The 26204-nt window shown below is 39.7% G+C and overlaps 1 protein-coding gene across 1 annotated transcript in view; it reads left to right on the top strand.

Moving 5' to 3' along the window:
- The window catches only part of LOC109480943 (protein FAM91A1-like), a 38054-nt gene that overhangs the window by 10260 nt on the left and 1590 nt on the right, over window positions 1-26204 (top strand). The window contains exons 3-19 of the mRNA XM_019783371.1: window positions 17944-18153; window positions 18604-18671; window positions 19002-19115; window positions 19462-19552; window positions 19783-19845; window positions 20039-20184; window positions 20502-20614; window positions 21027-21139; window positions 21510-21619; window positions 22090-22176; window positions 22654-22862; window positions 23283-23370; window positions 23559-23627; window positions 24063-24218; window positions 24987-25056; window positions 25261-25681; window positions 25952-26021. Of these exons, the coding sequence (XP_019638930.1) occupies window positions 17944-18153; window positions 18604-18671; window positions 19002-19115; window positions 19462-19552; window positions 19783-19845; window positions 20039-20184; window positions 20502-20614; window positions 21027-21139; window positions 21510-21619; window positions 22090-22176; window positions 22654-22862; window positions 23283-23370; window positions 23559-23627; window positions 24063-24218; window positions 24987-25056; window positions 25261-25681; window positions 25952-26021 (2198 nt within the window). The remainder of the gene's footprint in view (window positions 1-17943; window positions 18154-18603; window positions 18672-19001; window positions 19116-19461; window positions 19553-19782; window positions 19846-20038; window positions 20185-20501; window positions 20615-21026; window positions 21140-21509; window positions 21620-22089; window positions 22177-22653; window positions 22863-23282; window positions 23371-23558; window positions 23628-24062; window positions 24219-24986; window positions 25057-25260; window positions 25682-25951; window positions 26022-26204) is intronic.

The following is a 26204-nucleotide window of genomic DNA, read 5'->3' as shown; positions in this document are numbered from 1 at the left end:
GCAACAATGGGTTCTTGCAATTGGACCATACTGGAAATGTCATTTCTCCTGTTGACTTTTTAAGTAATCACTGACCCAAAAGAGCCATCATTAACCAAGTTTAATGCACTATTTGGCAAGGTCTTCTTGTGTATTGAACCAGCATCTTTCTGTTCAGATAAGACTGACAGAATACTGACATAGCTCATACCCAATAGTCTTCTTCAGTTGTAACACGGAAAGGTTAACACAGACTTTCCTGGTGAAAGAAGGCATGACGATCCTTGCACCTGGTCCACACAGGTTAAATCCCCGTCGGACGGGCCTCACTGTGCCCAGGCACGTTACAGCAACACGTTTGTCAGGCCTCGAAATTAACTTTTCTTCCTATTGTCCCAGCACTGTCCCAAAAATAAATCTCAGTTGTATCGAAGTGAGGATGAACTGTCGACCTGTTTTTTTGGGAAGCACTGTATGACTTTAACTTGAAGTCAACTTTACTATGCATATGTTCACTCCCAGGTGCACTATAATTGCAGAGGTAGACAGGGAATTCGGATTTTTCCGGAGCCAAAATCTGGGACGTGTGCCTGATAAACAAAGGAAGGACTGACATTCTGATGTTGATTACTTTTCTATTGTCCCAAAAATGTCCCGAAGTGACACTCTTTTTAGTTGTCCCAGCCTAACTTGTAGTGGTCAGTGGCCGTTGGACCACCTTTAGTTTCAAGCCCAGCTGGTTTGTACGGGTCAGGGGAGGAGGCATTGCAGGCACGCCCCAGACAATGGGCATGAGGCCCGACACCTGCCCGCGGGGTCAGCTGGCTCCCAGGCAGGCCTGGATGTAGCGTAATTGTGCAGAAATCCATGAGTGCAAACCTGTCTGGCAGCTCTGGTCAGGCTAGGGGACACTCCTCACAAACCACCCTTTGTGATACACCATTCTTAAGATTGTTCTTGGCATAAACAGAATATTGTAGACATGAAATAGTTTTCGAGGCTGGTGGTGTCCTGAAATTGGAACAGCATGCCCTCAGACTTTTCCCGCTAAATTTGTTGTCTGTAATTATTGTAAATCGTCTTAATTATCATTAATCACTTTCATTAGATGCAGGGTATCAATGACATGGTCTTTAGGCTTTTATCCTAACTTCCTAACATATAACAGGCACAACAAATCATTTTGTGTCCTATTGGCAAAAAAGTAAAGAAAAACTACTGATGCAGGTTGAAGAAGTTGACATTGGATAACTTATCAAATGTACATATATGCCCAACATCTTAAGAAATACAATTGAAGAAAAAAGAATCCATTCTAGAGCCTTGCACCATGGAGGTAGAACTTTCTACCTCTGAGTCAGTCCATGCTTGCACCAAGGAGGCTTGCACAAGCAGCAAAATGCTATGTACAGTTAATCACACGTCACTTTAAAATAAAGCAGTACCCATATTTTGATTCCAGTTGATTATATGTATGTGTCATTATGAAGTAAAGCAGTGCCCATATTTTAATTCCAGTTGATTATATGTATGTGTCATTATAAAGTAAAGCAGTGCCCATATTTTAAACTGCCATCTAGTACTTGCAGTCTGTTCTTGACTGTTAGTAGTGTGATAGTGTGTAGGAAACAGTGATATGGACAGAACTTGATTATTGCTTTGCAAAGTGAAAACAGACCAATGTCAAATACCATTAAAAAAAAATAAATGTAAATACCTGAAAATATTAACTGGGAAATGAGCAAATTCATGAATTTCCCCAAGTTTTCCTTTTACAGGAAATTAGTCCTCAACCCTCAGGCTCCCTTAGATCAAACACAGCAGTATTCGGACTAGACCATTTCAATATGTCAGGAAGAAGACCAGACAAGTTTTAGCCTCTATGCCTCATGACCATGACTTTAAACATTAAACTTGGACCTCCTCCAGAATAACAATGGGGTCTGATGGGTGTTTAAGTTTCTTAGCTGTTGCATAGCTATGGAAAATCAAATTAACTTTCTCCTGAAATATAGGTTTAGGTTTAATACCAACATTGTTGCACACACATGTATATTTAGCTAACCAAAGCCATTCTCACTTTTATTGCTGATTTTATGTGACTGTACACTTGGCCTGCATGTTGAGACTCAACTGGTAACTAACATTAGAATCTCCCTGTAACTGCAGGTGAGGTACAATGTGACGACAGTAGCAGCAGCTCCCCCCCGCTCCGAGGGCAGAGAGGTGGGGAAGGCTCTGGAGGAACAGGTGAATGCACAGGCTGAACAACTGGAGAAGCTGAACCAGCTAAACGAGAATCTCATTGTGAGACTGAAGGACATCACAGACTCCTACACCAGAAACAATTCAGGTCAGTCACTCCTCACTTTCTCAAACTTCACGCAGAAACAGTACTACCTTCTGTACTACTTTCTTCTAGTTTCATAAGGTTAGTAAAGTATACGATACAGAAGTTTTCTTTTACAAAACCAAGATTTCTCACCTTTAAAGCACCACCTACATTGGCTACATATAGCAGCAAGAAGCAGAACTCCAGTCAGAAGCTCTGAGGAAGGTGTCTGATCTTGGTTGTGTAGAAGAAATCCAACAGTACTACCAAGAAAATTACATTCCTTGAATTGAAGGGGTGTGTTCTATGTTTTTGAAAAGTTGGAAAAAACTGCTGATAACTAGAAAGGCCAATATTTGCTTTGGAGCAAATACAGCGATGGGTTCACCACATTTTACCACATGGCAGGGAAAGAATGAGAAACACAAGGGAAAACAATGATTTACATTGATATAACTATAATATGAAGTAACATACAACTAAAACAACAGTTGGATAGCTATTCCCTACTTTATTGGTTAGGATTTTTAATTGCATAATGCAAACTGTTGATTTTTCAAAATAAAAAAAAACGTTACATGCCCCGCATTCCAATGCTGGAGCAGAAAAGCTTGAAATACCTACCAAAAACACTTGAATAAAGACATACTGTCAGGTGGAAATGCTCAGTGTGCAGGTGTTAATCAAGTTAAATTCCAACAGCCAATCAGCAAGAAGTATAGAGGAAAGCTGCATGCCTATTGGTTGATGCCCTGCATTCCATTGTGATGACTCATGCCCAGACGTGGTAAACATGGCACACTAACACAGTAATACATTAGCTATAATACAGCCAAAAAACTCAAATAAAACCATTCTAAAAGCCTGTATCACAAAAATTTAAAAAACGCCTAGGGGTATTTGCCCACTGTACCTCCATACCAAATTTCAGGACCTTAGGCCCTAAAATGAAGAAGCTGAATCCATTTAAAGATATGGCAGGAGGAGGAGGAGAATAAACATCAGAAAAAGCAATATGGTTTCACCACACCACTTCGTGGTGTGGTTAACCCATAATTAGCTGTGACTGTGTATTTGTAGGTATGTAGGTAGGTAGGTGTTTGTACTTCAGAAGTGAAGACAAATGCATACTTGTGCCACAAACTTTTTTTCCTAGAGGGAGGCAAAAGATGGGTTTGTTGCCCAACAACTGAGAAATTCAGTTGGAATGATGTGGAAAGCAGGGAGGTTCCCTTCGTATTGTTTTCCCTTGTCGTCTATTTTGAAATTCTGTAAGTCAAAACCAGATGGGCCCATCAAATCAGTTAGCACTCCTATCACCATACCTAGCTTTGGTGACTACAAACCTGTGCCCATGGTTTTCACTACGTTCATTTCTTAAGGCCTCAGATGTAAGGAAGCACAAAAAGTGTTTGTGTACCTTGCCATGTAGTAGTGTGACTGATGGGCTCGTAGTCCAGACAAAAAAGGTAAGCGGCATTGTGTAGAAATACCAAGAATACTTAGGTGGGGATCAAAGTGGACTTCGGTTTGTCAAGCAACATTTCTTTGTAGAGTTGTTGATGTGGTGAAGAAGTTTTAAAATTTCCCCTGTACATGAATGGAAGACTTGAGGATAACTGTATGTTTGCTTCAGCAACATTGTATATAAGTCATGACCCACAGGAAAAGCCGGTGTTACTGAGAGTAGTACTTACAATGTACATGTGGCTCAGATGTCAGCATAATTGTACGGTTCCTAGATAAAACCTATCATTTATTTGGGAGGAATGTTCCTACTTGTGTTTGGGTAACACACATGTCCAATGTCATAACATCTCACCTGTAAATTGGAGCGTACTTGTGGAAGGAGACAGCTGTCTCGATCACAAAGATTCCTCCTGTATACAGGACTGTTTTTACCGTAGAACTGATAAACAGTGTAGCAGAGTAGGTCTTAAAGTTGTTGAACAAGCATATTTGTCCCCTGCAAATTTGAGCTCTTAAAGTGTTATGTTAGTATTAAAGGTTTTGGGAGGGGCTGTCTCGAAAGGAAACTGTATTTACAGTGTTCTACAGAAATTGAAAGGTCAGCGTCTGTGGACTTTTGTAGTCAACAGTAATGCAGAATTTATAGACTTCATTTTACGAAAAGTGTATTGGATTGAAAATGTTTGGCCCTGACATGTCTTAAAGGTTAAAATAACAGAGTGCAGGTGTGCAGAAGTCTTTAGTAATTTCCCGGCAGCCTAGTGTCATCTTACTGGACTGATAAGTATGTCATGACAAATGTTGTCTCAGGTGTTTGTAGAAGGTAGTCTGTTATTATGTCTGATCCAAACACTCATTACTTTCAACGTAATGTGAAAGCGGTAACAAGGTGGGTTGGGTTGACATTTCAATGTTTGGTTGGGAGATATTACATTAAAGCCCTGGCTTTGGTACATGTGTGAAGAACAGTTGTTTTGATCCCGTATAAGTTTTAAATTAATACAATTCATATGAGATGTTATGAAAGGTAATAAACAAGGATAAGTGCTTTGTGAGTCTACTTTTAAAGCTACAGATATCACTGAGTTAGCATTTCTGTTGAGGCAACTATATCTAATAATAATGCATCAAAACTTTAACGTTATCTATCTTATCAATGAGTTGGATTTTCATAAAACCACAGTACATTTTGCATACTGTTGAAGATTTAAGCCTGTTCTGAGTTTTTAACAATAATAAAAGTGAGTCAGTAACAACTTACAAAGATATCTACTCTCATGTCATATCCTAGTCAAAGTACCTTGATGAGACTTGTCCCTAGAAAGCCCACAGATAGGGATGAGTCAGTCCTGGTCCATCGGGATGTCCATCCTTTATACAGGAGACAGAGACTATGAAGTCACTGACCCCAGGGTCCATATCACATGCAGGGACAGGTTACCTCATAACTTATTCATTTGGTCAGGAAAGGGATGACCGTATGAACTAGACTTGACAATATCACATCAATATTGGCAATGTGGTTCACGTTGAGTACAGTATTTAAAAAAGACATGTCTCATTCATTGAGTCAGACATAGTCTTGAGCATATATCAGTATATACTTCATTGCAATGTTTATTGCTCTAGCAAGGTATGACATTCAATGTCTATAATGAAGACATTAAAGTTGAATCTTATCATTCCGATCTAATTAACTACTAGTAACTAATCTGTATATTAGAAAGGCAAATAAAGTTAATGTTAACAGTTTATGTACATGTATGCTTTCAATACCTATGAATGATATCCAATTTGTGGTTATTACACGTAAAAGAACTGCTAAGCTTTCTATCATTCCATTGAACGACAGCCATATTTGGAAATTGAACTCATGACCTCCTATTAGCATCTAGATCTACTATTGCAGCTATAAAATGATTGAAAACAGAAGATATGACATTAAATTGTCTCCTGTTACGGTTTTTGGTCAGATAAGAAACATGAGAGATCTCTAGAGACAAGTATGCCACTCAGCTGTAGTTCTCATAATAGATGACTTTATGATGAGACCACTTCATAATAAATACATGAGGCAATTATTGTAATAATCTTATGTTACACTAACACGTCATAGTATGTCAGACTTGGTAATGAGGCCGTGGAAAAGACGTTCGTCCCGTTGGCTTCTCAGAAATTCCGTCTATGATACATGGGTCCTGAAAAATGAATAAACATACCAAGTCAAATTCCTGCATACATTTGTTCAAATTAAAAGTCTAACATGCACGTTACAAATCCTATTTCCCTACACTAATATAATAACATGTCAGTCAGTCTCAGCAGACTTTTGGCTTCTCAGAAATTCCATCTATGATACATGGTTCCTGAAATATGAATAAACATACCAACGGAAGTCAAATTCCTGTGTACATTTGTTCAAATTAAAAGTCTAACCTGCACCTTATAAATCCTATTGTCCCATACTAAGGATATCGATAAGGCTTCAGTATATTTTTGTAGATGACAGAGATCAGTTGTTCTCCAAGGGTATCTTGATTATTATAACTGTTACAATGTTCATTGCTCTAACAAGGATTGACATTCAATAACTCACATAGTTTGTATCACAGTAACCATAACTTCCCTCCTAAGCTTCAGTATATTTGTATAGATGACTAACTGTCACTAGACTGATCCCCCAGACCTCCCTACTAGTAATGTAGATTCTCTCATCATGTTATGTCCTTTATGTAAATACGTGTATGTAAATAAGTTATGTAAATAAGTTGAAGCTAGCCCAGTTGACGTGAACAATAAATGCCACAAGCAAGGGTTGGGCTTGTGTAAAGAAACCCCCAGGTGTCACATTCAAGTTATTAACCGTCTTGGTGGGTGGATGAGTAAGTCTTTTAGTGGACTTTCAATCTTCACTAGAAAGACTGCTATTTTAAACTATTGACCGTGACACAGGTTATGTTAGCAAAGTTTGGACACACCCTTCAACTACTTACTAGGCAGACAGTGACCTGTGGTGTGGAGGATGGTAACAAATCGTGGCACCATCAAAATTACAAAGGATCATAAGATGCAACATTTGTGGTACAGCCACTTGACTTTATGACACAAGTATTTAGAGAAAAGCAAAGTGGAAGTTCTATGAAAAGTGAATTGATCTCAAACCAGTTGTTCCAATCCACTGGTCATGACAGAGAAGGCAGATGTTACAAATGTATGTGGCACCTTTGTCCCATCCCAAGGACTTTGGCCCTTTACAGTAGTATGCATTTGCCAGCAGAAGGAGTGAGGACAAGTCAGTGAGTGAGGTTTGAGAAGATCTCCTGCATACCAAAGTCTCCCTCAGGCTGTATCACATATAACAATGGCACGGCCGGCCTATTGTACCCGACTGTCTCTGTGAAAATAAACAGTGTTATCTAGATGTAAGTCATGGCTGACTCAGCGGCCGAGCATGTCATCCTCCAGACTGATGTGTTCCAACACTTCCAATGGGAGGATTAGCATCGCTCACACCTGTCAGACATGTTCAACTTCAGTCTGCTTCCTTAAGTTAAAAAACAAGTACGGTTGTGGGATGTATTATTTTTCTATACAGTACAGAAATATAAGTAATTCTGAGCATAGAAAGGTACATGTATTTGGTGTGACATTTTCAATGACATGTTTTGTGAAATGTACTTGCAGAAGATTATTAGTCCATTGTGATTTTGGCCAACTTGTACATGACACTTTTAAGACTTTGGGCATTGGTCCATAATGGCACAACTTCAACTCACAGTCTGCTATACATTGTATGTATATGTATATATAAATAGCAGCAGAGTGATTTACTTCTTGGCAGGGAGAGAGAAATAAATTGCGGTGTGTCGCCTGAATGAAGAAGGGTTTAATATTAAGGGTCTCCAGCAGGGAAAATTGTCAGTCATCAGGTCACTTCCCTTCTTCTGTACTTTGATCTGAAGCCAAAACTCATATTAAAGCCAATCTGAAACTTCATGTCACATTCAAATATGGATATAAAGTTTTTCTTCAAACAACTGTCATCAATGGTAAAAGATGTGTGATATTTCATATGCCCCTTTTACTTTGAAAGGCTATGGTGCTCTCCTCTCATGATACATTCCATGGTTTAACAAATTCAATCAAACTGGCTATCTGTGCATCCAGACAAAGTTCTGCTTGAGAGCACATTAATATCAAAGGCAACCAAATAAATGCCAAGAAATACATGCACTAAACAAACTCAACATGTTGTAAATCATTTTACAAGAAACTCATTGTACTTGAACTTCCATTCCTTATCTGTGCTGAAGAAGGGTCTTTATTCAGCACCAATGGTCTCAATATCACACAGGGACATCATGGTTCCTCTGGTTGGAACAGTCTTAGACTAGTGTTTCCTCATCTGCGGTTTAGCTCCAGAGCCGGCGCAGTTGTTTGAAGCCTTTGTTTGTATTTATCAACAGGAGACAATCAGTATACGGGTCCCCTGTGTGGCTGCGGTCGTTTGCTAATTTCTGGCTGTTGGTAGCCTCTGGTGCAGTCATTATTTATCTGAATGGACGGAAGATAACAGATGAATCATAAGACCTTGTCTGTGTCTATGTCTAGACAAAAATGCTGCAGAAAATTGCTGTTAAACACTTTTTAAGATATTAACACTATAATAACAGCAATTTTCTGTTAGAACTGTTAGTGTTACTGTGTACAGCACTTTTGTTTTAAGTGGACACCAGTCTCAAAGCTATGCACACACAGTACCAGAGATCTCATGTCTTGACTTGACTCAAGTTGACAGAAAAGCAATGTTTCTGTCAGTAATACTACTAACTGTAATTATAGATAATGCAGCATTCATTACTATTGGTGAGGATACCATTTAGTTGCAAATTAAACATTAGGCTTCATAAAATGTGATAGGGATGTCATTCCAAAACCTTGTGGGGAGATCATGAATTATTGTATCGTGCTATTTTACTTAACAGTATATGCACAAATGCGCTTATTTTTATACAGTTAACATGATTGTGTTGACTACAGGTGCCAATAGTCTTTAATGACAATGATGTTTATTGCATATTCATGCCCTTCCGGGCTAAATGCATTGGATGACATAACATATTGTATGATACTAGTTACTAGTACGTAGGGAATTGTATAAGAAGAAAAACAAAACAAAACTAACAGCTACTGTATACTATAATTCATCTAACTCTAAAGCTTACAATAGCTTACTAGTTTCTTCTCTCCTCTTGAGACATGCGTACACGAATTCACAGAGTTTCTCAATCACCAGGTGTTTAGACGATGACATTATGTATGTGAACAGTTCGTCGTTTGTTAACTTTGTAAATCGCTGGCCCAGTTTAATAGTGTTAAAGAGAGAGATGCGTAGATCTCTGTACAATGGGCATTCCAGGACAAAATGTTTTTCATCTTCTATATATATACAATTATGGCTTACTGTCAATATCATGAAGTGAAAAAAGATACTGTAACAGTAACAGTATAGCTTTCAAAGGTCAAAGTAACCAACCTTCTTGATAATTACAGAATGATTTTACCGTTCTTAAGTAAATATCCTGAGGGAAAGTGACCTATGATGTGACAGACTACCTCTGTTCACTGTAGCCTAATGCATTGTATGACTCTACAACTTTGAATCAAGTGAAGAAAAAGTTATTTGATTTTTAAGGTACCATTACCTTTGTGATAATTGTAAGTAATTGTCCAACTGTTAAGCAGCCTTTGATGTGGTATAAAACATTCATGATATGTGGGTACTCGTAATTACTTGAAGGCACTTACAAACTTTTCAATAGAGTTGGTATTCCAAATATCACTCAATAAAAGCTGTGCTGAAGGCGAATGGTTTAGACTTAGACAAAAGAATTCCACCGACGCTGTCTTTGCTTAATGACGGGGTTTGCGGAGTAAAAAATTTACAGCCCTGAGCCATAACCAGGGGTCATTCCACCTCACTACCTGGTGACAGAGATAGCAATTACCCATCATGCACCCCTGCTGGGACAGAACGACTGTAGTATGTTATTTCTCTTTCCAGCAATGAGCAAAATAGATGTGTATGATAAATGGTATAGATTCAATAGCTCAGGGATTCAACAATATACAAATTGTTTTTAGAGAGACGTCTACAGAACTGAGGTCTCTTCACAGTCACTGACAGGGTTACAGAATATGTACATGTACTTCCGATTCTGAAAGCTGACTCAACTTGTTTGTGGTGACACTTTATGATGACTGATTTCTCCATTAAAAACAGATCTTTCACTCTGTGGCATTACGACAGTGACAGCCATTCTCAGTTGTTAAAAGTGTATTGTATAATTTTGAATTGCACTTTTAGCCATCACTGAATTGCACATTTAGCCATTACTGAAGGTACTTGATAACATTACACAATATTTATTCTAAGACCATCATTTGTTACCCACATGTGACTTTATTCATTGTGTTGGCAAGATCTACAAAATATAGAATTTGGATTCCTATATCTGCATGAAGTTAAAAGATACTGTTTTTTCACATGTTGATGCAGGAAACATCCGTGACTGTTACGACCTGTACCAGCGAGGTTACAGACTGAACCATGTGTACACCATCCCGGAGGACCCTTACCTGAAGACACCTGCCATTCCTGTGTACTGTGACATGAAGACAGCTGAGGGGGGATGGACTGTCTTTCAGAGGAGGTTTGACGGGTAAGTTTCTCCAAGCAACATGCATGTCTTGTAGTTTGTTGTTCACTGCCTTTGATTGTGCTTGATTGTGTGAGGTTAGGATGGATGTTCAGTAGAACCAGGGAAAACAAGGATGATTTCTATATACATGTAAGACGTTTTTTGTATACCACTGTTAAGCAACTTGTTCTTAATCTGAATTCATCTGCCAAGCTGTCAAGAGTGATGAGTTAGAACTGAAGAGACTACCCAACTGTTTGAACTTCTAAGATAAAGAAAGTCAGTCTTGTTGAAATAAAGTTACTGCCACTCAAGAGTTGACCCTGCTTCTCCAGTTTGCATTGGGTATGTTACCAACACAGATGAGCTTCCATGCTAAAACTGACTCTTGTTCTTACTGTTCCAGGTCAGTGAGTTTCGCTCGCAGCTGGATCGACTACAAGAATGGTTTCGGCCGAGTTACGGGCGAATACTGGCTGGGTCTGAACCAGATCTACCGCCTCAGCAACCAGGGGCACTACAAGCTCCGCGTGGATCTCGAGGACTGGGAAGGCAACAAGGCGTACGCCATCTACTCCTCCTTCCGAGTCTGTGAGGAGAACGAGGACTTCATGCTGAAGCTCGGAGGCTACACTGGAACGGCAGGAGACTCCATGAGTATGAACAATGGAAGGTCGTTCACTACCAAGGACAGGGACAATGATGCCATGGAGGGGAACTGTGCCCAGAGAGATGGGGGAGGGGGGTGGTGGTATGGGTCGTGCAGTCACTCCCTGCTGAATGGGAAGTACCAGAGGAGAGCGGATTCTGCCAACTTTCAGGGCATCGTGTGGTGGGACTGGAAGGGGGCTTTCTACTCCTTAAAGTCAGTGTCGATGAAGATCAGACCAGTCTGAACCAGTTCAGACCAGATCAAACAGGCAATGGGGCCCAGTTTGGACTGGCATCAACTGGAGGAGACTGCTTTGATCTGAGTGGAGAATATAAACCTATCTGAGTTTGCAACAGGCTGTCAGGTGGACTTGGCAGTTGAAGTGTAATATACTTATTTGGCTGGTCTTGTATAAATTGTTCCAAATGATCTCTTTGGCATTTGCGGTGACGTAAAATCTCTACTGCCATAAAAATAGACAAGAATGATAGTTAATTATTTTTAGTTGTTACAATGTGATGTGGAGGATTATGAATACCATATCTAGATTTGTAAAATAAAAACTTGTTATAATCAATTGTTGGATGTTAAACCACTGATGTGTTTGTAATCAGGAAGTCAGTTACAGACAGTATAATGTTAGGAATGCAAGAACATCATTTCCGACCATTTCTAAAAGGAATAGTGACTTTGTTAAAATTAGCCTGTATAACGCGTTTCAGGCCCTAAATCAACGGTTTTGAGCGAAAAAAAACGTCCAAAATTACATTATACGTATAATGTGCGGATTTTTTTTTAAAAGGTCGGGAGTATTTTTATATGCCAGTTTACATGCCAGTTTGAAACCTTGTGGTTGTACAGGAAGACCACCATAGCTGGTCTAGATGTATGTCAGACCATCAGTATGTATGCAGAACTTACTGTATCTATTTCCATACTTTAGCAGAAGTTTTTTTCTTGCTGTTACCAACAGACTGCCAAGTCCTGTCTGTAGAATTAGAATTATTGTATTCTGTGTTTTAGCTGTGACACCAGGTGTGTCACACCTGTTAATATTACATATTTTATAGTTTTTTCCTGAATTCCACATTTGCACCAGAAAAAAGCCTCTTACTTTGTACAATCAGGTTCACTGCTTTAGTGACAAGATCAACACAGCAAACAATGAGCCATGGCCCACTTGGTCTGAGAAATTTGTTGGATTGCATTCTTGTGGTCATGAGTAAAAGAAAAGATTGCATTTTACAACATTCAGCAAAGGTTGACAAGTGTGGTTTTCAGGTTGTGTAAAATATTTTTTTCTATGTTATGTAAAAAGCAATTTTTAGATGAATTTCCCTCGTAATGTCCATTAGGGTTTTATATTTTGATATACATTTTTTATATACAGGTGGGTTTATTGCCTTTCTGTTAAATGTCGTATAATGAGTATTACAACATGTATCATTACTTTTATGGTTATTAGGAATTAGGAATGAATTGATCTGTAAACACGGTGCAACTGTGTATTCAAGTATTACAATATACTGTTAGAAATATTTATTTAGAACAAAGGATGATGGACATTTGCTATATGACAGAGAATTTTTGAAGCAGTGTAACTTTTGCCCAGTGTATCCATGTGACATATTCATAACTTCATGTGTGATAGGTTATTCTGGTGTATACAGTAGGGAGGAACACTGTGTGTTTCATGCAGTTGGAGCATGTAAAAAACATATTAATCATGTCATCTACCTCTGGGTATTGTCATTTACGAGTCGTAATTTTGTATCAACATATTCCATGTTCCTGAAATAAAGCAGCTACAGTTTAAACAACGCAACCATGTCTGAATTGATCCTTTCATATCATGACTTTTTGTGTGATGATTGTTTATTTTTTATTGTCAATTTGCACATAAAAAGTAACAGTATTAAAAGAAATTATATACAAGCAAATATATGCTGGAGAGCCCAAGAAACCTGAAGGTTTGTCTAGTAGACTCTCCCAAATCCTATTAATTTTACGATCTCTTATTTACATACATTTATTACATTTACATTTAACTTGCAATGTATTAAGGGACAAGCAAACAAATTAACTCAAAATAGTTACAAGATAATATAAAGTTAACACGGCGAATTAGATATCTAAACAATAAAGTAAGACAATCAAGAACATATCATATTGAACAAAAAAATAAATTTCCATTAGTCAAATCATAACTTATTATGAGTAAGAACAACATAAGAAACCAATATTAACACAAAGAAAATATCATAGCATAAGATGATAGAAAGGCCTTTCTAAAAGATGTATACACTCATCCCTGGTGAAGAATGTCGAGTATGACTTTCTGAAGATGACTGGAAGAGCTCTTGATTTCGAAGATTTTAGTTTAGTAATTTGGACACAGGCTTTGCTGTATATTGCTTATACTCACTCACTCACTATCCGTGTAACGTCTCGTGGTCCTCTTATAAGTACATGTAGAGGAAAAGTGATCATCCTCGTTCCTGTAGTTGAGTCCAATATGTTACTAAGCCAAGTACATCTTCAGGTCAAAGTTCATTGATGGGTGGGTCAGATAAGTATTTAGGTGTGTGATGCTCCCTGGAGCCTGAAGGGACAGAATCGTAAAGGTTTGGCCACAGTTATGTAAATAAGCATGGATGACCCAGCAGGTTGGACAACCTATTTGACCCTATTGTTTACAGTTAATGCAGACATAGAGATTGACTTTCATACTTACAACATAGCACTGACACCATACATGTCACGTAGTTTGCATGTTTGACTGATTTCTTTTTAAGCTTGACATTTTCTTCTAATAGTTTGTATTCTTACTGTCTGCGAGTTTGATCCCATTGCATTATATACATTTTGGCTATTGGCTATTTACAATGACAATTCAAGTAGAACTGACTGTAAATAGCCAATTTCTCTCCAGTCCATTATGCTGATAATATCTGACAGTGTATACTCTGACAAAAGAAAAGCAGACAAATTGAGAAAAAGTTCATAGACCCTAGCCTGTAACAGTATTTACAAGGACTAATGGACTTTCATGTAGAGAACCCTAGAAATGTTTTTTATTGCATCAGCTTTGGCTTCAGAGACAAACCAGCATCAGACAAGTCTTCTTCGTACTCATCTTTCAAATTACAGGTGGTACCAATGATCAATAACTAATTGGTTAGTAGTGTATTGATCAATTGATGGAGCAACTTTCTCTCAGCCTACATGTACATTGTATATGGAAGCTGGACACCATCTTCTAGACTATTTGGACCAAGTTGAACAAGATTACTGTCTTGAGGTTTTTAATGTGACCTTATTACCTTATTACATATTACCTTTAATCCAGAGGAATTTGACTATAATTTATTCCAATAACATAATAGGTATTTGATATTATGATGTCCCCTCGAGGACTGGAAGCAATAAGTTGTTCCGGCACTGTAAAGCCTTCCTTTTCAGGTGCTAAAACATGTTAAACACACTCCAGTACAGAAACACACTGCTGCACTGTCCTGACGGGTCACTCTTCAACTTTAACCTCTGCTTCTGGGACACACAGCTGCACACCTGGATACCTGACCACTGGTCAATCTGTCTCTCAACTGGAAATCTTAAAGTTTGTGTTCTGAAATGTTCATGACAAACACATTCAGTGCTCTCCATTTAGCGAATGGTTCATTTGCTTATTTGATGGATCTCCATTAGTGAGTATACGTATACTACATATACTGCACTATTCTTCCTGGAGTCGTAAAAACACATATCATTACAAACTTATTAACACATTAGACGTATGTACACTTATTATAATCAGGATACTTACAACCTGTAACTGACAATGGTACTACAGTTTTGTAAATATTTGTATTATATTTAAAGCTTTTCAAATGTCTGATATAAACATTATAGGAGGTATAAACATCATAGGGATGGTCAATAAACAGTGTTGAGAAGTCTTATAAGAGGTCTTGAAGGAGTTGTCTCTTCCTCATAAGTACATTGTCTGCCACCCCTGCAGGGCCCCTTCAGTATGGCGCAGCATGTCCCATTATATGGTGACCTAATTTTATTGGGTTAACGTTAATCAAAGTAGACAGCATGACTTCAATAACCAAAGTATACTGTACACAGCTGTCTCAATAAATAGGAATAATGACTTTGTAATATCCTGCACACATTGTTTATTTTTAGTACTACTTACTACAACACATGATAAATTATATGTATGTCCTCCTTCTAACTTTTATCCCCCACATGTTTTACAGAGGCCATATTCTATTACTGGTAGCTCTTGTCCCAGATGAGAACTCGTGTGTAGTAGCTTTGCTTTGGGTCCAAATCTAATTTAGTAGTCCAAAATTTTGCTCAACTTTCACAAATGAAGTTAAGACCATAAAGTCTTATACCTGTCAGAGGATGGAGGCATCCTTTTTCCTCCTCTGAGGCTGACAGCAGTAAAGTAAGATGTTTAATAAGTTATCCTCCCCCGAAGGATGTGGAACAGTGCAGCTTTTGTGTGGACCGGGTTCCAGTTGATGAAGTCCAAAGCGGTCTGTGGACCACCCCCGGTGGCAGCCAACGCTTCTTGAACCAGATCGAAACCCTTGTCTAACCTTACGAACTTGAATGCCTCAGTTCTAACTGATGTTGTCATACATGCCGCACTGTGTTTACACATGGTGCAGGGATGGAATTTATAGAATTCTAAGTAGAAGGCGCAAAAACTGACAGTCTAAGCTCTGGACTTACAAGGACTAAATTCTGTCCCATTGATGCAACTCTACTCCTCCCCCTGCCTAAGGATGGGAATGTAGCCTCCTCTCCTACATACAACACAACACCTGCTCATGACAGTGACGTGGTATTAAGTATGATTATGTTTTCACAGGGTGACATGCTTCACAGGGGAGTAAAGTTGGAATTATGCCAAAGATGTTTTGTTCTTTATAGCTATAGATATAAGATAAGTCATCTGTTCTGTGAGCTATCATCCTTGCAACATTATCCTTAGAGTAACAAGTTCAAGTGTGAACTTACTTCTCACATGTAATATTTGGTAGATGTTGTCATCAAATGTTGATGGCAATTTCATTAAGATAATATACCACTTACAAAATTACAGTTTTGCACACACATGTATAATTTATGTTGAGGTCTGATGTACATTTAGTAATAACTTATTAATACATGGCTGCGTACAAGTCTATATGGTACCAGAGGCAGACATTGCAAAATTATGCAACACATACAGTAAGCAGCACTTTCTGAGACATGTATTGACCATGTCTTAAAGTGCAGTTGTTCATTTCAGTTGATATTGACACCAATGAGAGGACAAGGCCTTCTTGAAGACAAGTCACTCAGTGTGTGTTGATGTCTGTTTTCCCCTTCGCTGAGTGAAGCTATCCTATAGCTACCTGTAGGATTTGGAGATCGGAAGTTTGCAGACTCCCCGCCAGTCCTGGTCAAGGGTCATCAGATAGAGAAAAGTTAATCATCCTGGCAAAGGCCTGGATTTACCCTGAAGGTTATTACCAGATGGCACGGTGGAGTCTTCTACCCCACAGGGAGTGAGCATTCTCAAAGGAACAGCTTTATGAAATATGCTGAGTCAAAGACTGCCAGTTGTCTCTCTAGTAGTAGTAGGTGAAGTCAATGTAAAACTTGATAGTGTTTCTTTGTGTTTTTTTTTTTCAAAATTAAAGGCCTCAAGTCTGTTGTGGTCAGACCTTGGAGACCACAAACAGGCCGAACCAGGTCTGTGGGAGAAAGGCTCAGTAGAGGTCGTTAGATAGATTAAGAGATCAGTATTGTTGAAGGGAACTATAGATAGCAGAAAGTGTGGGCCTTGTGGGTGCTCTTTGATCTGGTGTGCATACGATAAGATAGCTATCAGCCAATCTAAAAATCACTTTTGAAGACCTTGATAAGTATTAGTGTTAAAGTCACCGTGCCTTCTGTGGCCTTTAGAATGTCAAAGTTCACTGCCTTAAATACCAAGAATACAATACACTGTATGTATTGAAAACATTTCTGTTGGGTCCCCCCTGGTGGACTTATGTTGACCTGCAGTAGCCTTGACTTGCTGCCCTCTCAGCAGGAGATGGAGAAACAGTCATGTACCACGTGTACATGTACATTAGTACACACTTACACTGAAGGTGGTCTGCTCATGAGCCATCTATGACAGCCTGTTGCTATTTGTAAGCCCAGCTGGAAACCAGCAGCTTATACTGGCAGCACTGTGAAGACTTATTGATAAGCTCTTTTGTTACACAGGCAAACAATGACAGTGACTTGAAATATATATTACTTAAGTCTGCACCAGAAAAAGAAACTCCTGGTTTGGACTGCAGACGGGAGTAACAGACATCATCACAGCTGTCAACACAGCCACGCACCACTACTGGGCAGAACATATAGCGACGCTACAGGATAACCGGCGTACAACAAAAGCCACTGAGTGGACACCAGGTTCTAGACTGAGTGGAGGAGATGCAGAGGGTGGTCCTGTATGAGATGGAGAGAGTGCAACACCTGGGTTCTGCATGGCCAAGAACTGAGAGACTAAGAAAGGACTGGAGTCAAGGGAGGAGTGAAGACACCCTGGAATGATGACGATGATGACAATGATGATGATGAAATCTGCACCTTGTATTTTCATTCCAAGACTGCATTGCAATTTCTTACTATATGTAAACTTAGCTTAAATGATATGTGCCTACCAAGCATATCTGCTACTGGGACATAACATTATTGTTCCCATGCCTAAATCTGTTGTTTTTTTGTTTCCTGTCCCTCCACAGTACGCCATGTGCGTAAAGATGAGAAGCGTTACTACGAGGACCTGCTGCAGTACAGCCGTGAGCACCTGCTGCTGTACCCGTACCACCTGTCTGACATCATGGTGAAGGGTCTGCGCATCACCCCCTTCTCCTACTACCTCAGGATCATGGAGGACACCATGGCCAACGAGAAGAGCTACGACTCACTCCCCAACTTCACTGCCGCTGACTGTGAGTTAGGAACAGTTACTGTAACTCTCAAATTGATACTGATGTATTTTTGTCCTGCATTGTTCGATTTATTGAAATTGTAACTATTATACACTTGGGACACAGGCAGCTGTTGCTGGTGTTGTATCCCATACATAGAAACAAATACAGGAGACAATACTCACATTTAAACTTGAGTTAAGTGAGAAAAGTCATGTAAAGTGCCTTTCCCAAGGGCACAAGATAGGTGACACGTCAGGACTCGAACCTAGGACCTCTTGGTTCTGAGTCGAGCCATTACGCCACAAAACCCCACAGAGTTAGAAACTGGAACTGCTAATACTTAAAGATGTATCGTTGTCTTGCATTTTCGAATTCAGAAGGTGCTGTGGTAAAGCTGCCCAATAATAAAGAATTGTTGAATAGTCAATTCACTATCAGATGTCTTCACTTTTGATATCATTTTGCCAGGTCTGCGGCTGATGGGCATTGGCAGGAACCAGTACATTGACCTGATGAACCAGTGCCGCTCATCAAAGGTAGATTGGTGTTCACACTTCTTGAACACATGTACATGTAGGTACTAGGCAAGTTGTTTGCCAACAGTATTTTCAGAACTAGAAAGAAAATTGACCACAAAGATTTTCATTTTGAATAAATAAAAAATTTGACATACCTTGGAACTTAGCTGCTGAGTAGTGTTACTACATTGACATAAAAGAACTTTATTGCTCGACAGTTGTACATGGTACAATGTATGGTAACGATTGAACATAGTACATGTGATATAACTGTAACAGACTTGAGTTGTTCTCTTTAGCAGTTATCAAAGTTGCTTGCAATGAAGTCATATTTGTCTTTCTCTTTAGAAATTTTTCCGGAGAAAGCCGATCAGGGACCTGCTACCGACCACCCCAGTGGACATCAGTCTGGAGCCGTGGTGGATCTCCCAGGCTGGGTACATCACAGAGGACGACATCAAGGTAGGCTGGACAGACACCAGGCACATGTCATTATGGTTTAAAACCCTTGTCCTGCTGGCATTTTTATACAATTTTTTAACTAATTTCATGTCTTAATCAGGTCATAGATTTACATTTTTTTGCCATGCGGTGGCTTAGTTACTTCCGCATTCATTGCATTTCATTGCAGTATGCTGCATTGCACAAGAAAAAAACCCAAATCATACCTATACAGGGTGCTACATGTATGTGTAAGATGGGATAAGGATTGTCAAGTTACATGTATATACTACAGTGTATGCTGTATGTCATTTTGATACATGGGGCTGAATTTTGAAGTCTTTGTTCTTGATTTTTCCTCCATCAGATGTGTAAAGTTTCTGAGAAGAACTTGGTGGACACAATCATAGACAGTGGGCCACAGGAGATCGGAATGCTGGACTACAAATATGTACAAAGTAAGTTAGATTTTGAAATAAGTACAATATGTGGAAAAAGCTGTTGGTAAAGTACCGGTAACAGAAGTGCTTAGAATTTGGTGCTGTGTTTACCATTTCCTGCTGGGCTTATCCTTGATCATGACTACTCAAATACAAAAAAAACATTGGATGTTACACATAGAACTTGAGCTACATCTTTCTTCATGTAGGTTTCATTATTTACATTGTATGTTCTCTGTCTTTAACAGGTTTGTACCACAAGGGACTTGTGTATCTGGAGGTACCTATAAATGATGATGACTGCATCATTGGTAAGTTCTGCAGTTGTAACAACAGTTACCGGTACGCGGTCTGTAATGGCAAAATTTTATGATCAAGTCCATAGCCTTATTCGTGCCTTTCTTAACACTGTTGAAGAGATATGAGAGTCTTACTACATGTAAATACTTTTACATTTACAGCAAGTTTTTTCCTTTGATGTTAATGCTAATTTGATCCCTTCAGTTCCCCCTCTGGAAGGTTTTGTGATGAACCGAGTGCAGGGTGACTATCTAGAGACTCTGTTGTACAAGATCTTTGTGTCCATCGATGAGCACACAACAGTCACTGAGCTGGCCAATGTCCTGCAGATTGATCTGCAGCTAGTCAAGGTAGAGGTTTCATCAACATCTGCACTGTATGTGTGTTTGATAATTTTTTTTTTATCTTTAAGCCTACACAGTCTCAATGGAATGTTTAAGATACAACATCATCGATTCCTGCTATAGGTTGAACATAATCCCAAAATACAGTGCCTAAAACAGTTGCCCATCTATAAGAAGTATAAGTGTATACCCAGGTTGCAGCAGGTTGTCTAAAATTTGCTTCATCCCTCCTCCTGGTTGTGTGATTAAGCTCACATTAGACATGCCTGTGTTGATAGTTGTATGAGTAACTGTGAGGATTTTTCCAATGTATAATATTATAGAATGCAGTGTCTATGTTCTGCCGACTGGGTTTTGCCAAGAAGAAGGGATCTGACCCAGATGGTGACAGCCTCCATCCTTCCTGGAGAAACAGGCCCATCTCTACACAGAAGAAGTGAGTTCCTTTTGTCTCCCAACAGTTTTCTGTGACAACTGATACAAGATATCCTGTACACCTTAAGGGTTTTTAAGTATGATTTTCATGATGTTTTAAGGTACCAACAAAGATTACCTTTTGCTAGGTGTTTATGTGTGTGTGTGTGTGTGTGTGTGTGTGTGTGCAAGATCTAACAAGGCAGAGGACAATCCATTTTAATTACACGGTAATGTATTAGAAACAAAGTAGGCGATATGTTAACCAATATGGATAGTTACCACAAGGTGTGATTGCAAGCATTTTGGGATGTGTTATCTGTATGTGACTGCAGTTCAGCACCAAGGACATGTACATGATGGTTGATACTGTCATAAGCCAGAATGAACGTGACCAATACTAACAATGTTTATCTCCTGACTGCTGTTCCCAGGCTGTCCCAGGAGGAACAGCTGCTGATTGACTGGGGTTCTACTGTCCAGCCTGCCAGCCTGGAGCTGTCAGCTGATGAGGTGGACACAGCCAGTCTGGAAGAGCACAGCTCAGGTACAAACAACTTCTCACCTTGCCTACAATCTTTAACTTGACGCATGTTGAAGTCTATCTTTTTCAGTATGTTCGAATAAATTTGACATGTTTTGCCTACATTAATTGCTCTGTCTGTAAGATTTGAGTTGCATATTCAGGGTTCTCTACAGAAATTCTGAGGGGAGAGGTGCTCAGAATTGGTTGATGAAAAATCAGCAAATTTTCATGAAATACTAAGATAAAACCCTAAATTTGAACATTTTGGCAGAGGTGCTAGGATTTGGGGGAGAGGGGGAGCACCCTTTCTTCATTGCTTGGAGAGAGCCCTGCCTATTCAACTTATGAAATACAAGGCTTTATTTGAAGCATCTCTGTTCCCCATAACTAGCTGACACAGCTAGCATTGGTAGTGCCACGACCTCAGGCTACACGAAGAGGATTGGGTTCCTGTTTGACTCCACACTCACAGCCTTCCTCATGATGGGCAATCTGTCTCCTGTAAGTACTGGCTCCATTACTGCTACAGACTGCACTTAAAGGTTTCTGCCTTCCCGTAGGCAGTACATTTACAATGCAAAGTTATGACAAAGTTATCTTTGTCTTATAATTATAATCTTCATAGTTTCTCCTTGGAAAGCCCTCCCCACTCGGTACGTGGCAGCACAGCATCATCACTAGAAAGCTTTAAACAACTCCTGCAATTAACTGTGCAAAGATTGATTGTAACAAGTCCTTAAGTGTGATATAGCTAGCCGCAGCTGTGCCGCATGCCTGCGAAGCTGGTGTGTTACACTGAAGGGTGGATATACGGACTGTACTGATACAGATACAGACTGATGACGATTCTGATATAGAAGTTGAGGTTGAAGGTTACTAGAGACTGATGCTGTTGCCTTGTTAGCAAACTTGAGGAGCTACACTGCTGCAATTCATTACCAACCCCTGCCTGTCCTTTCTACAAACTACAGGGTCTAAAGAGCCATGCAGTCACCATGTTTGAGGTGGGGAAACTGTGTGACGAGTCACTGGATAGTTTCCTGGCAGAGTTGGAGAAGGTGGGTTTGTCACATGCACCACAGCATTTATTTATTTATGCAGATTTACCACATTTGTGAAAGGATTGACATCATGTTTTGTAGAGTGGATAAACTGGAAAAATATCTTGAAAAGTTGTAATGTTCACAATGTGGCTGTGCACTACCACATGTGTTAGTTTAGGTTTAGTTTGTAGGCATTGGGAACACAGTATTACTGGACTGTAGTTCAGCGCCAAGGACATACATATACACATAATGGTTGATAGTACCATAAGCCAGAATGAACATGACCATTTACAATATTTCTGTCCTGAAGTCATGGTCCAAAAGATGATACTCCATGCTTCATTATCATTATCATTAGGAAGCAAAGATTCTTAGCAAGAGACTGTGTTTTCTACTTTAATATACAAATGTACAAAAAACATGTTGTAGGAAGCTGTTCCTTTTGTTGATACCTGTAGCTGGTTCAAAATGTCTGTTTTCTGCCTACAGATAGAGACAGTAGGAGAGGGAGAGGCCCAGCGCTACTTTGAGCATGCTAACACCTTAAGGAAGACCCTCGTGTTCTTAAGACACAACAAGGACCTTTCCCCCGACCCTGACTTCCAGAACATGGGTCTGGGGGTGGATCTGGTTCGCTGTGAGAGCCTTCTAGGACTGGACCCGGGCACGTGCAGTAGGGTGCTCAACAAAAACTACACGTAAGGAGAATTCTCAACTTCCAACATCACAGTATCTCAGTATTCTTAACATCACAAAACCCACACATTATAGAAAAAGTAGGATCATTCCTCTTCCATTGTCTTAGAAAAAGAAGTCAAACCCAATAAGTTCAAATTTAGTGTTTAATATTTAGTAGTAGTTACATACTGTACTGTTATTACCTTCGCCAAGAAGGTTGTGTTTTATTATCCATCCTTTATTTTCATGTTACATGTACTTGCAATTAGCCTATGGGCAAGAACTTCCAATAAACTTTCTTCAGCATCTAAATACATGTATGTCACATCTACGAGCTGCTAGTCTTACCATTAATGAAACCTTTACTAGTTTTAAAACTAGTCATGAAGGCTAGTCAATGATTTTGAAATGTTCATCTGGCTGCACTTCCATTTGTGTAGGTTGCTGATCTCCATGGCACCACTGAGCAACGAGATCCGGCCCGTCAGCAGTTGCACCCCACAGCACATCGGCCCTGCCATTCCTGAGGTAGGCCCAAACTGCAGTCCACCACACCACTTTGTCTGATGCTTTATCAACGAAAATTTACAGTCTACTTGCAATTGACATGCTTCTGTATCTGTTTATCTAGGTCAATGTGTACATAATGCTTTGTAGCGATATGAAATGTACATGTACAATGTATAATTTTTCTGTAATGTTTTACCACAATCCAGGTGAACTCCATCTGGTTTAAGTTGTTCCTGTACCATGTGACTGGATGTGGACCCCCAACACTGCTTCTGGTGAGGTCTTAACTTTTATATCTTACAAAGCATAAAATTTTGTTATCCTCCTGTGGAATAACTGTAAAATTGAACTTAATATGGTAGATATTTAATGATAACGAACACACTAAGTCTTGGATACATCAGTGAAGGTTAGACATCCAGGTAATAAGATACGCCAAAAAGCAGTTACTTGAGCAACTGAATATGATTTTGGAAATGGTCAGACATTTCAGGTAGCATCCACTACCTTCCTTTTATCAGTGACACTGAGTGATAGTGGATGCTACCTGAAATGTCTGACCATTTCCAAAATAATATCTAGTTGCTTGAGTAACTGTTTTTTGGCATATTTTATTACCTGGATGTCTACAAAATGTAACCTTCACCGATGTAAGTCCTGGACATTGAATATTGCTCATGCATGAGTTTTGGTGTGTCCTGTGATCACAGGTGCGAGGTACGCGGTTACGCCGGCTGCCCTCCGTGTTCCAGGAGTACGACCGGCTCCTCATCACCACCTGGGGTCACGACCCGGGTGTGGTGGCCACGTCCAACGTCCTCCTGACACTGAACGATGCGCTCACACACTCCGCTGTGCTCATACAGGTACAGATTGTTTGCTTATTTGAATGTTTGTTTAGGGTCTCCGTTAGTGTGAATTTCACACTACTCTTCCTGAAGTAGTGAATCATTATGGGTTCACCATGGTGGTGAACCCATATTGCTTTTTCTGATGTTTCTTCTTCTCCTTCTCCTTCTCCTTCTCCTGCCATTTTTTAAATGGATTCAGCTTCTTCATTTTAGGGCCTAAGGTCCTGAAATTTGGTATGGAGGTACAGTGGGCAAATACCCCTAGGCGTTTTTTAAATTTTTGTGATACAGGCTTTTAGAATGGTTTTATTTGAGTTTTTTGGCTGTGTTATAGCAAATGTATTACTGTGTATTAAAAATCCTAACCAATAAAGTAGGGAATAGCTATCCAACTGTTGTTTTAGTTGTATGTTACTTCATATTATAGTTATATCAATGTAAATCATTGTTTTCCCTTGTGTTTCTCATTCTTTCCCTGCCATGTCGTAAAATGTGGTGAACCCATCGCTGTATTTGCTCCAAAGCAAATATTGGCCTTTCTAGTTAGATAGTAGTATTAGGACCATGGCACACTGGGGCATGCCCCTACTCTTTTTTGAAAAGTGTGGTGGGTTCTTTAACATGTGTGGGGTGTGGCTTACCCCAAACATGGGACCTCCATTTAAAGTCCTATCCGAGGGACGTCCCGAACCAAAGCTAGGTACTCATTTTCACCTGAGTAAAGTGAGGAAAGCTATCTCTGTTGACCGCACCAGTAATATCTGCTCTTGCCTGTTGTCCCAGGCCCATGGACTGTACACAGATGGTGAGACAGAGTATGTTCCCTTCCCTCTGGAGGACACAGATGACAAAGGTAGGGATGGACCACCGATCTAGCTGAAATCTGTTAATTAGCTTCTGTACTTCATGGTCATTTGTTGTTGTTGTTGTTGTTGTTGTTGTTAGTCATCATCTTCAGAGGTGAATCATGATATCATGCTTTTTCTATAAGCTTATGGCATTGTCATTTATGGACACCATATTAAGTGCAAAAATGCCTTACCGTGTGTTTTTTCAGTGTTATTCTCCAGGAACATGATGCAGGCTCACTATGCTGTGCAGAAGCTGGCCTCCCAGCTGGACCTCAGCCACACCTGTGGTTATGTCACCATGCTGAAGACTGGCAAGACTCATCGACCCTCCTCCCAGGTCATCACCATGCCAACACAACAAGGGCAGAACGGCACGGACGGACAGAAGGAGGGATCCTCGAACGGAGAGAACAGTGGAGACTCGTTTGTGATGGTGAATCGGGACACACTCTCGCTCGACGTCTCCTCACCACTGAGGAACAATGGAAGAAAAGAAGGGCAGGTGGAGGAGACAGAGGCTGAGTGGGTGATGCTGGACATGTTCTATGGGATCCCACTGTTTAACGGGGAACTGAACACGCGGGTGTGTGAGAGGATGGCTGCTCAGGGGCTGTGTAGGCTGGAGAGGTGAGTACTCGAAAAAAGCTGTCTACATAGTATGTTTATTATAGAACTACATCATAGCATTTTACATGATGATCTTCCAAACATCGTAATGCTAACTAAGTAGTAATACTGATCTTGTTATACAACATTTATTGTTTACAATGCACATTGCAGATCTGAATACTGCAGTCATATACCTTTTGTTTGGTATAGATTGAACTAGTAGAACATTACATGAGATCTTAAAGGTATCTTACTGTTTCTGAATCTTCATTTCAACTCCCTCTGCAGCCTTGGGGAGCTGCTCCACTCCAGTCGAAAACTGGTACTGCAGCTGCTGGACTTCATATCAGAAAACCAGGTCTGCATCATAACTTGCCTTTATCTTAATATTAATTGGGGCATTTGGAGGTGTAAATATGTCTAAAGGCTATAGGAATTTCAGGAAAAAATTTCTCCTCAATTTATTATGATGTTTGCATTTATCCTGTTGCAGTAGGGATTTGTCTACATTTGCTATATCTACAATAGTACTTTTCATATG

This window comes from Branchiostoma belcheri, unplaced genomic scaffold, assembly GCF_001625305.1.
Source record: "Branchiostoma belcheri isolate BF01 breed outbred unplaced genomic scaffold, Haploidv18h27 scaffold53, whole genome shotgun sequence".
Taxonomy (NCBI): Eukaryota; Metazoa; Chordata; class Leptocardii; order Amphioxiformes; family Branchiostomatidae; genus Branchiostoma; species Branchiostoma belcheri.
Note: the sequence above shows the minus strand (reverse complement) of the source record. Positions and strands in the feature narration are given on the sequence as shown.